This window comes from Suricata suricatta, chromosome 12 (assembly GCF_006229205.1).
Source record: "Suricata suricatta isolate VVHF042 chromosome 12, meerkat_22Aug2017_6uvM2_HiC, whole genome shotgun sequence".
In the NCBI taxonomy this organism is placed as follows: domain Eukaryota; kingdom Metazoa; phylum Chordata; class Mammalia; order Carnivora; family Herpestidae; genus Suricata; species Suricata suricatta.
The window spans coordinates 45,571,000-45,583,088 of record NC_043711.1 but is presented as its reverse complement, the minus strand read 5'-3'; the positions used below and the strand labels follow the sequence as shown (position 1 = coordinate 45,583,088).

At 44.3% G+C, this 12,089-nt stretch overlaps 1 protein-coding gene across 1 annotated transcript in view; it reads left to right on the top strand.

Annotated features, from left to right (window-relative positions):
* GXYLT2 (glucoside xylosyltransferase 2) overlaps window positions 1-10,909 on the top strand; it is a 90,343-nt gene extending 79,434 nt beyond the window's left edge. The window contains exons 7-8 of the mRNA XM_029917890.1: window positions 5,159-5,331; window positions 10,567-10,909. Of these exons, the coding sequence (XP_029773750.1) occupies window positions 5,159-5,331; window positions 10,567-10,749 (356 nt within the window). The 3' untranslated portion in view covers window positions 10,750-10,909. The remainder of the gene's footprint in view (window positions 1-5,158; window positions 5,332-10,566) is intronic.
* The last annotated feature ends 1,180 nt before the right edge of the window (window positions 10,910-12,089 follow it).

The following is a 12,089-nucleotide window of genomic DNA, read 5'->3' as shown; positions in this document are numbered from 1 at the left end:
AGATCTCAAGAGTACAAAATAATCAGAAACGTAGGGAGCAATCAATTCTCACAGTACTTTGCAAACAGTTAGGAGGCTCTGGAAATGAATGTGGACTCCTGAAGGGATCACTGATGGACTTCAGAGCCATAGATAATCAGTTAATGAGTCGCTTTATCTATGTCAAAGGAGAGGAAAATAGCAAAGACTTGGGGTTTAAAGAGGGCATGGTTTGAAAAACTATTTTAAAACAAATTGCACCGGCTTGAGGCTCTGAGGATTTGGAATTTTAAAACCATTCACCGTATTATTTCCTGAACAGTGGAAACATGCTCAGTTCCTGAACATTTCCCCCTGCTGTCATTCTGAACCATCAGATTTTGACAACCCTGATAATCGTGCTTAAAATAGACCCATTTCAGAATAGTTATTGATCACATGCCAAACAGCCATCCTGTGTCCACTGCATGTTCACCTGATCTCCATGGGCGTTTCCTCTTCAGTCCACCCCGGGATTCTAAGTTTGACCCCCTCCTCCTTCCCACTGCCTTAAAAAATGGAGATTGCAAAGTGTAACCCATGCAAAATCTATCTGTGAATGGAGACACATCTGTTACTCTTTAACTGCCCACTCTTGATTTCCCTTTCTTTGGGTTACAGGGCCCCAGTTTTTTTTTTTCTTTCTCCCTCTCTCCCTTTCTCCACCCCTCTCCTATTCACCCTTTTCCCCTCTCTCCCTCCCCCCACCACCTCGCTCTCTCTTGCATCCAGTCTTAGAGCCTAGTCTGCTCCTGACTCCCACTCACCTAGTCAGACCATGTCCTCCCAACCTGAATGGGGATCTAGGAGTAGAAAGTGGCCACGGTTGTGGTGCTGAAAAGCTGACGTTAATTAGTGCCCACCTCTCCGAGCCTAGGAGCTGTCCCACTTCCTGACCTAGTTCAGCTTTACCTATGATTTTATGAGCTCACCCCGTCTTTCCAAAGGAAAAATTCCTTTTCTTTTTTTTTTTCTTCAAGCTAGAATCAAAGTTAGTTACTTGCAATCCAACATAGATGGATAATTCTTGAATATTTTAGGTCAAAACATTCTATGTATATGACAAATTTGCTACCATTATCTTCCCCTTTGAAGAGATTGAACTTATTCCAGCGAAATTAAATGGCTTATCTTTTGTAAAGCACAGTCTGATTTCCAAACTCTTCACCATGATCCGGCCATTTTCTCCTCCTCGGATGCTCTTCCAAGCCTCCATTCTGACTGTCAGAGTCCTATCCTTAGTCCGTAAACCTGAGTTTAATGAAACTTTACTTAAATGTCCTCCTTTCTGTGAAACCTGATAAAAACATGTTCATTTTACTATACTACACACTGTCTCCCTTACAAGAGTATAAATCCTCCAAGGGCAGGAGCAGAACCTTATCACCCAGCGACACCAATGCCTTGCAGTGTGTGAATAAATGCTTGTTTCAATGTATATGCCCCATGTGTTTTGCGTTTCTTCCTCTGAAAATTTCTGAAGGGGATTGTAAAAGATGTGAATTGAATTCTGTCTAGAATCCAGTTTCCTATTCAAGGTTCAACAGCTGGGTTCTTAGCTGGTCTCTAGGAGATGGATAAACTCCTAAACTTATGAGCAAATGTTCTTAGATACACCCAGTTGTACTTTTCTAATGATGGGGTCTAGAGCTTTCGTTAGATTCTTTTGTTATAATTTTTTTAAGTTTATTTGTTTATTTATTTATTTATTTTGAGAGAGAGACAAGAGACAGTACAGGCAGGGGAGGGGCAGAGAGAAAGGGAGACAGAATCCCAAGCAGGCTCCGCGCTGTCACAGGCTTGGAGCCCAATGTGGGGTTCGAACTCATGAAACCACGAGATCATGACCTGAGCCGATACCAAGAGTCAGACACTTAACGGATTGAGCCACCCATGCTCTCCACACTTTCATTAGATTCTGAGAGAGATATGTGATACATAAAAGGTTAAGAATGACTGGCCACCTGCATATCTAGAAACAACTGGAATAAAACATTTATTACCAATGCACTATGTGTTGGGAACTATGCTGGGCTCATTCCCTTGATTTTTTTATCCTACCAGTGACTCATGCAATCATTCTTACAACAATAACAATGGCGATAGTAATTATTATAGCTTACAGTTATTGTATGCTTTCTAATATGCTAGGTACTCTCCCAAACACTTATAAGCTCAGTTAGCACTCCCCAGAATCCTTCTGGACAAGTGATATTTGCAGTCCTCCTCCATTTGCAGATGATGAAACTCAGGCCCACGAAAATTATGTAACTTGCCTGAATGCATGCAAGTAGTGCCAGTCCCGTATTCAAACCCAGTGGGCTGATTCCGTAGCTTGCCTCCTTAGCCATTATACCGCGTGGTCACAGCTGACACATGATAAAGCTGGAATTCCACCCCCACATAATTTGCTTCCTTTTACTGCTTCTATATTGGGGTCCAGATAACTTACCAACATTATAGAGCCAGGAGGTGATAGAAGCCAACTTTGAACATAGCGTTTGTTTGATTCCAAAGCCTTTCTTTTCATCCTCTGCCTTAGAGTGCCCTCACTGGGCTAGGTCGTCTAAGGAGACTGCAAAGAGAGGGAGGGTTCCCTTTGTAGTGGGTCCTTCATTACCTGGGAGAAGGCAGAAGCCTCCCATCACCCATCTCAAACAACACATTGGCAGGAACCTGCCTTTCCTTTGTCCACTGAATACAAAGCAGGCACTCAGTAAATATTTGTTGATTCAATCAGCGTATTTACCAAAACAGAGATGGATTCTAGGGTGATTCACCCAACAAGGAACATTAGCAGGTGCTTAAGCAGATACGCATGGAATTGCAGGATACTCAGGCAGGTATCAGAAATGAGTGCTGGGATTCACTGGGTTACAAAAGGCCACAATTGGCTTGAGATCAGACACAGTTTAAAACCACACAAGCAACCACACAAGCAGGGGTACCTGGGTGGCTCAGTTGGTTCAGTGCCAGCTCTTGGTTTCAGCTCAAGTCGTGATCTCATGGCTCAAGAATTCAAGCCCCATGTCTGGCTCTGTGCTGACACCGCGGATACTCATGCTCTCTCTCTCTCTCTCTTTCAAAAATAAATAAACTTTAAAAAAATAAAAAAGATAAAAGCACACAAGGGGCGCCTGGGTGGCTCAAGTCGGTTGAGCGGCCGGCTTGGGCTCAGGTCAGATCTCACGTTTGTGGGTTCGAGCCCCGCGTCAGGCTCTGTGCAGACAGCAAGCTCAGAGCCTGGAGCCTGCTTCAGATTCTGTGTTTCCCTCTCTCTGCCCCTCCCCGTCTCATGCTCTATCTCAGTACCCAAAATAAATATAAAAAACATTAAAAAAAAAAAAAAGCACACAAGCATTTTTAGATACTTTCCCTCATGGAACCCTTATGCCTCCCTCTGCACTATAGTGCAGAAAAGTCACACAGCTGAAAGAGGAGTTTAGATCTAAATCTTGTGACTTCGGGATGAGCGCTACTCTCTCCCACCTATAGATTGTTATGTGTGGAAGTGAATGCAAGTAAGGGCAGTGTCACGGTGGAAAGGGGTTCGCCTGAGAAAAGGAAAGGCTCACAGGATGTTGGGAATGCTTAGGAACTGGAGTGTGCCTGGTTGTCAGCATGGTCTGGAAAAGCTGAGCAGTAGAATTATTATACACACAGTCCTCCACCCTAGATGATATGTGCTTTCCATCTAGAAGCTCTCTGTAAGTAGTCTCTAAGCTGCAGTCCTTTCCATGAGAACAGAGAGCTCTCAGCCCAACAAAGGAGCAGAGCTTTATGTTGCTCTTCTGACAATGGTGATTGAGTTGCTCTAATGCTTCTGTGGCCTCACAGGGGGCCTTTCTCATGAGCGGTGACATTCACAGAGAGCTTTGATCCATACTTCTCTAGCCCCAAACCTGAAAGGCATCAAGTGCAAAGCCAGGAAGCTCAGTGGTCATGACTTTATTGCAAATTTTATAATCCTAGCTCCCAAGAGGAAATGTTCTCAGTCCAACAGAATTAGAGCCAAGTTTCTCAACCTTGGCACTGTTCCTTTTATGGGGCCTGTCCTGTTTGTTGTGGAATGTTTCTAGTAACCCTGCTCTCTATCCGCTAGATACCAGTAGTGGCCACCACCATGTATGACAACCAGACATTGCCCGATGGCCCCAGCGAGCCCTGGCAAAGAACCACCAGATTAGTGATGCACCCACAAATGCACAAGTGGGCACACAATCACTCGTGATGTATATAGTCACATTGATACAGGGGCATTTTTTTGTTTTGCTTTGCTCTTTTGGGGGGATTTCCCCCCTTTACTCTTGTAGTGTTTTGTTTATTCCTTCATTTTGAGTTTGTTTATTGGTTGGGTTTTTTTTTTTTTAACGTTTTATTTATTTATTTTTGAGAGAGAGAGACACACAGAGTATGAGCAGGGGAGGGTCAGAGAGAGAGAAAGACACAGAATCAGAAGCAATCTCCAAGCTCTGAGTTATCAGCACAGAGTCCAACACGGGGCTCAAACCCATGAACTGTAAGATCATGACCTGAGCTGAAGTAGGCCGCTTAACTGACTGAGCCACCCAGGCACTCCTATGGGGTTGGTTTTTAATCTAAAGAGGAATCTTTGCTTCAATCTTGATTCCCATTCTTCAAGTCTGTCTATTTCATAAAACCTTTCCGAAGAGTGGATTGTATGTGCTAACACTGTTGACCATCACTGTGTGCTTGGCATTCTGCTGAGTGTTTTTAAAATTTAATCCTCACAGTAAGAGGGCGGTCTGTTGTACCCATGCTACAGATGAGGAGAGTGAAGCCCAGAAAGGTTGAATCACTGGATCTAGGTTGTATTTTTGAGTGAGACGGTTGGGGTTTGGACCCAGGCTGTCTGCTGACCTTGCCTGCCTCCTTGTCCATGATGCATTGCCCTCCTTTTGTGGGTGAGACCTACAACATCACTAGCATGTGCCCCTTCAATTCCCTACCTCAAAAGAAGGACAAAGTGTGGTGACGTCGGGGCTGTGGGTCATGGTCACACTCGCACCCTCTGAAACCGTGTGTGGGGCACAGATTCTGGAAACACTAGTTTCAGCACCAGCCATGCAGGGGAGAGCCGGCACTGACTGTGGACCTGCCTTTCTCTTGTCGCCGCCAGAGTGTCTCTATGTGTTCCCCTGCCAGTGGAACTACCGTCCTGATCACTGCATGTATGGCAGCAACTGCAAAGGAGCTGAGCGGGAAGGTGTGTCTGTTCTGCACGGGAACCGAGGCGTCTACCATGATGAAAAGCAGCCAACGTTCAAAGCCCTCTATGAAGCGATACGGGATGTAAGTGTGTTCTTGCCACTGTTCAGCAGACCCGTGCTTATTCAGCACGGGACGGAACGGGCCCTTCGGTCACCAGTGCCTTGGAAGGCAAATAATCCCCCAGAAACACCGAGCTCTATCCCTTTCCCCAATATCAGTCTCAGTTTCATTATATCCACCTACCCCCTCGCACTGCATCCACTCAATATTTACAAGTAAGTCACTCTTCTTTTGTTTTGTCCTTAAATCAGTTAACTTAAGGAGGAAATTAAATATCAGAAGGAAACCGGTGCCATTGGCCGTAATAGAGGGGAATGTGTTAGGGTAATGATGACATAATAAGAACAAAATGCAATGACGCAGCTCAGGCTTGCCGTGCTGCCTGGTTGCCAGCATCCCGTTGACCGAGTCGGGGTGGAGGTGCTCGATGAGCACAAGGGGTCCAACGGACAGTGAAACCCACGTCTTTAGTTACATATTGCAATAATGCGATCAAGAGGCAAAAAGAAGCATTAGCCCCCCTGTGTTGTGTTTTCAGCCCACACTGGGTGCTGATCAGGAGAACGCAGCCCAGAGGCAAAAGTCTTCTCAGAGCCCCTGCATAATTATGGACCCTAACTTTAGGCCAGGGGAGGAAGAAGGAGAAAGGAAAGAGTAGAAAGAGACCACCCTCCCAGCCCCCCAAGCCCCCCATGTCCATCCTCCCTACCCTTTGATCCCCCCACCCCATCCCCACAAGCCTCTAAACGGAGGTGCCTGGGATCAGAATGCACATATGCATTCGAGCGTGGCTGGCGCAGGGCAGGGGGCCGGGCAGGGGCCGAGTCCTTGACTACAGTTTACTTTGCCTGTGCACCAAGTCCCGCCCCTCCAGAGCTGGCCAGCAGCCTTGTCTTTACCTGTGGAGTCTGAAAGATCATGCATAGAATTTTGGCCTGGAGCTGGACTTGTCACAGCCTGAGGTCCCCTCTTACAACTTTGAAGGGATTGATTAGCAAGCGTGGCGGAATTAAAGACACCTGGAAACTATTTTCTTGCAGTAAATGGGAAAGTTGAAAAAAAAAAAAACTCAGTTTGGGGTTCACTACCTAAAATGTCAAATCCTGCCTGCTTTTGCCGTGCATGCCACGCTGTGGGAAACACTGCGTTGCACTTGCTTTTTATCTTGAGATGGCGAGGTGAACACAGGCAGCAGAGATTCAGAGATGTCCCTTTTGAAACAGTAATTCCAAGACGTGGAACAGGGATCAGAAAACTCTGGCCAGATCTGCCTTGCTCCCTCTGTGAGACATGTGGGCTCTGAAAAGTCTTGTAAATCATTGGGGAAAAGGGAAAAGAAGAATATTTCATAGCATGAGACAATGATATGAAATTGCAATTTCAGCATTCATCAATACAACCTTATTGGGACGCAGTGACACCCATCCATTTATGTGTTTGTCTGTGGCTCGTGTCAAGCCACAATGGCAGAGATGAGTATTTGTAACAAACTGCGTGGCCCACAAAGTCTAAAATATTTACTCTCTGGTCCTTTTTTCTTTTTTAACGTTTTTTTATTTATTTTTGAGAGACAGAGAGACAGTGCGAGCAGAGGAGGGTCAGAGAGAGGGAGATACAGAATCTGAAGTAGGCTCCAGCTCTGAGCTAGCTGTCAGCACAGAGCCCGACGCGGGGCTCGAACCCACAACCGTGAGATCATGACCTGAGCTGAAGCCAGACGCTCAACCAACTGAGCCACCCAGGCGCCCCAACTCTCTGGTCCTTTAGAGGAAACATTTGCTGGCTCCAGACATAAAGTATGTAGACTTAGTTGGAGGATTTTTTTCTTAAGAATTTAGAAACCCTCACGGTTTCATGAATGGGCTTTGGTGGGAGTGAATCCCAAGACATAGGAATACATTTTTGTGTGTGTGAATAATGTGCCTCTTGCTAAGGAGGGTCTCTGGAATTCCCAGAATTTTCTCTGCCGGGAACGAGATTAGCCTGCATATAAGTGAACACCACTTTCTTCTGCATTACCTGCTGGTGGTTTTCAAAGACCAGGTGACTTAATTACACAGAAAATTTGTTCTGTATTTAGTGATGTCATCACTTTAGATATTCAGACACTGGCATCAGGGGCAGAGCCACTGAGAAGTACAAACAGAAGTTCAGGAAGTACACAGCAGGTATGTGAACCTCAGAGCTGTTCTTGAGTTTCTTTTGTGATCTGTCAGCTCTAGTCTGGAATTGAGCGTCTATGTTTCTTAAGTTACACTGCATCTTGTTGGCTTTCTGGAGGAGCAGAAAGAAAACAAATAACTGTCATAAATGATCCTGCCAGATATGCTCAGTGATGATCCTGCCCTGGGCCTAAGGGACCATTTTCACCGAAGCATTTCCATCAGGAATATCCCTAACGCCATCCTGAAACCTGAACAGAAATAGACTCCCTCTTGGAAGACATGTTTACCTGCTCTCCACAGGGCAGGCACCATCATGTGGTGGGGTCAGAGCTTGGGTAGGGGTCAGCAGACCTCGGATCAGGGTCCAATTTTTGTTCCTTTCTGGCGGTTAGTCATTAACTCTTTGCTCTTACCTTACTGAGCGTCAGTTTCCTCATCTGTGAAATAGAGAGGATAATAGTATCTGCCTCATAAAAGTGTTGCAAGAATGCAACAAACTGATGGTTATTAAACTTGTAGTATGGCACATGACATGGTTGTTCTTAATAATTAGAAGTTATTAACAGTTTCACACTTACCTCCTTTTCTACCTTGTCCACATTATCTCACTTGCTCTCTCTTCCTCAGGATTTTGTCTCTCTCACACTGTATTTCTTTCTCCCTTCATCCTTCCCTGAAAATATTCTTCCTGTCCCTCTCCTTTCCCATTCCCTCTGCCCTTCTTCCCTGCTTTTCCTTTCCTTTTATCTTGCTGCCTCTCCCTTCCTGGCTCCTCTCTCTCACACACACACCCCAAGCCTGTGTGTCTGGGTTTGGCGAAGGGCACATGCAGTCTCCTCCCATCGTGACCCAAGGAAGTCATCTATAAGGTAGATGTTCTGTCAGGAGTTCTTCCAACAATCATCTCTGAAGAGCCTATTTTAGGCAGGAACAATTCTAGGCTCTAGAAACTCGGAAGTTAACAAGACCGACAAAGCCTGGTCCCCATGACGCATGTATTGTGGGTGGAGGAAGCCAGACTGTACTCACATAAACAAAGAAAGAAAGAAAAATTGAACCAGGTAGTGAAGGGTGTTAAAAGGGAGCCAGAGCAGGGTGTTGGGCTCTGAGTCACAGGGAGGGAGGAGGGTTGGTGAGCTGGGGTCCCCAGGGGGCCTCCCTATGCCTGATAATGTGATTGGTGGAGGCAGCCCTGGGGCAGTCTAGGGGGGCTTCTGCTAAGGAGAAGGAATAACCCCCGGGCGGGAGGTGGGGGGGTGCTGAGCCCAGAGTACAGGCAAGAACTCAGGGTGGTCAGAAGGACAGACAGAGACACCAAGGACAATTCCAGGTCACATGGAGCCTTGAGGACAAGAGAGGAGTCGGAATTTTATTGTAATTGCACTGTAAAGCCCCTGCAGGAAAGTGATGTAGTCTGATCTATGCTTTGAAAATATCACCTTGGTAACTCAGTGCAAGGAGGCAAGAGTGACAACGCCAGGGCTGTTTATGAGAGTTACTGCGGCCATCTAGGAGCGTTGGGGGCGGGGGCCGCCACACACTTGCGTGGCTGCAGAAGGTGGGCAGTGGCGGCCACATACCGATTCGTCGGAAAGATGGATTTTACAGCATTTGCGGATTGATGGGAAAAGGGATGTGGGGGAAAGAAAGGGTCAAGGAGGACTTCCAGGTTTTGACCTATCACCAGAGACTATCACTAAAGACACCATGATGAAAAAGGAGTTGATCAATAGTCTAAACTGTGCTGTTAAAGAAAACAGTTGTCGCAAACATGGTCCTTCCTTCTTGTGTTACATAATGCATAATCTCCTTCTGGGAAGAAATTCACATTTCTGATAAGCATGCTTATGCAATATTTCTGATGAACTTTAAAGGGATTAAGACTTGTTCTAGGAAACCAGACACCCACCTACTCTGCTGCCAGGCAGACGTTTACTGACCTTTTCACTCTCTTTTCTTCCTTTTTTTTTTCCTTCTCTCTTTCTATAAAATTTCCTCCCTAGCAATGAATCTTTGACTTTATCTACTAGAGGCCTTTTCCATTTCAATCAGATTGTAACAAAAATCTGACACATGCTCATAACTAAGTTGTCTGAAAGATTTATTTTGGAAAATTCTGTTTATAGACACCTTTCATGGGAAAACAAGAAAAATTTTTTTAAAAAATGGAGCACCAGTGTGGCTCAGTCAGTTAAGCTTCTGACTCTTGATCTCAGCTCCTGTCTTGATCCTCAGGGTCATGAGTTCAGATCCTGAGGCGTTGAACTCCACACCCCACATGGAGCCTGCTTAAAAAAAAAAAAAAGCACAGTATTAAATGATTAAATGGGGGAAAATCCAACAAGCAGTATTTGGTACTTAAATTATTAAAATGAATTTGACATTAAATTTCACTAGTAATTGCTAATTTGTGGAGTTCATGAGATTACTATAGACGTACCCTAGAATGTCTTTGTTTAAGATTGAGACACATACAGGGGCACCTGGGCGGCTCAGTCACTTACGCATTTGACTCTTGGATTTAACTCAGGTGATGATCTCATGGTTCGTGGGATCGATCCCCACATTGGGCTCTGCACTGGCAGTGCACAGACCTTGCTTGGGATTCTTTCTCTCTCTCACTCTCTCTACCTTTCTCTCTCTCTCTCTCTCTCTCTCTCTCTCTCTCTCTCAAGAAATAAATAAATAGGAAAAGAAAAGATTGAGACAGTGCTTTATTGCAGTAGGTGTCACATCACCACTTGAGCCTTGCCTTGTTTCAGCAACAGCATATTATATAGAGAATATCCCGTCCTTGAAGAGAGATTTTGGTCTTAGATTTTAAGAGTTTTAAGGACCCAAATGAACCATCTTTTTTAAAAATAGGAAAGACATGGAAGCCCAGAGAGGGTAAGTAATTGCCTCAGGTTGCACAGAATTGAATCAGGTTTTGAATCTCTATCCTCAGAGGTCCTTTCCATTATGTCTACGAACATCCAAATCGATGCTTGTGTGCTTAATTCCCTGCTTCATTCTTTCGTAAATGTTATTTGCATTTTAAATGGCGTTTCAGTTACTAAAATAAACGTTTTCTCTCTAAATCATTTTTCAGTTTCCCTTTCAAGACAATCTCTTTCAATCAATGTATTACCCTCTCCAGCTGAAGTTTCTGGAGACTGTGCACACTTTATGTGGAAGAATCCCACAAGTGTTTTTGAAGCAAATCGAGAAAACAATGAAAAGGGCTTATGAGAAACACGTCATCATCCATGTGGGCCCCAACCAGATGCACTGAATAGTTTGCATTTTGTCGCAGCGGACTGGGCATCTCGAGAACAAGGACATGTCCATCTTTCAGCGGCCTGCATCTCTTTCGTGTGAATATTTGATGGTGCTCTGTGACAACTGAGTTTTAAAAGCTTCATTAAATGTTGCTGAATTCATTGCCCTTAAAAGGAAATGTGCTTTAATTTTTTTCAAACATGGTATTTATCTGTTTCTTTAAAAAAAAAACATGATGACACACTTAGCATGGGTCAAGCAGGTTGGGCTCGCTGTGAAAAGGAACTTCTGTGAGCCTTCCAATTCCTGAGACGGTGTCTAAGGCACCTCGTGTTATAGATTTGTCTAGTATTCTTGAGACTCTTTCCTTGTAAATGAAGCCCCCCCCCACCCTTCTTGTAAAAGTACTATGTGCTTGTTGTAAAACAGAAAAACGTTCAAAAGTTGTAGAAGATCGGGGTGCCTGGGTGGCTCAGTCGGTTACGTGTGTGACTCGATTTTGGCTCAAGTCATGATCACACATGGGGTGAGGTTAAGCCCCACATTGGGCTCTATGCTGACAGCGTGGAACCTGCTTGGGATTCTGCCTCCCTCTCTCTGTCTCTGCACCTCCCCTGCTTGCTCTCACTCTCTCTCTCTCAAAATAAATAAAAAAGAAATCTAAAAAAACAAAGTTGCAGAGGGTGCAGGCCAGTGGACCAAAATCAAGACTAGATTAGCCATAATTCTACCAACAGTTATTTTAATAGGTAGTTCCTACCAGCCTTCTTTTCTTACTTGTATATTTATTTGTTGGTTGTCTTTTGCATTGTAATACATACCTAAAACAGGTAGTTTGAGTAAAAGCTGGCCCCTATGCTGAGATTTTTATGTTGAGACAATAATTTGGACAAAATGATTATGTTTACAGAACTGGAAGAAGTATTCAGATTTCAACTAATTGGGCAGTGTTAAAGGATAAAGCATATCTAGGGTATTTTTTAAGAAAAATTGCTTAGATTATTGGAAGAGTAAATCATAAGAAATATTTATGCAACCATACCTTCTGAAAGGAAATTCAGTCATTGTATTAAACACAAGGGGTCTGTTTAACAGAGATGTGTTTTTGTGTTTACCTACAGACAAAAACATTTTATCTCTTACTTTCATAGGTGTGACCTTCTCTCTTCTTTAAAGTCTTGGGCAATGGGTGGAGATTGAAGGCCAGCTTCAAACTTACGTGTACAGAATAGATAGTTCAGCTGATTCCCTTGGCAAGAAAATTCAGCTTCCTACCAGCCTGACAAAGGTGTCTTTAAATTGTTTTTTTCTTCTCTAGGGTAACCCAGCCTTTAGCCAAAAAACCAGGCAGGT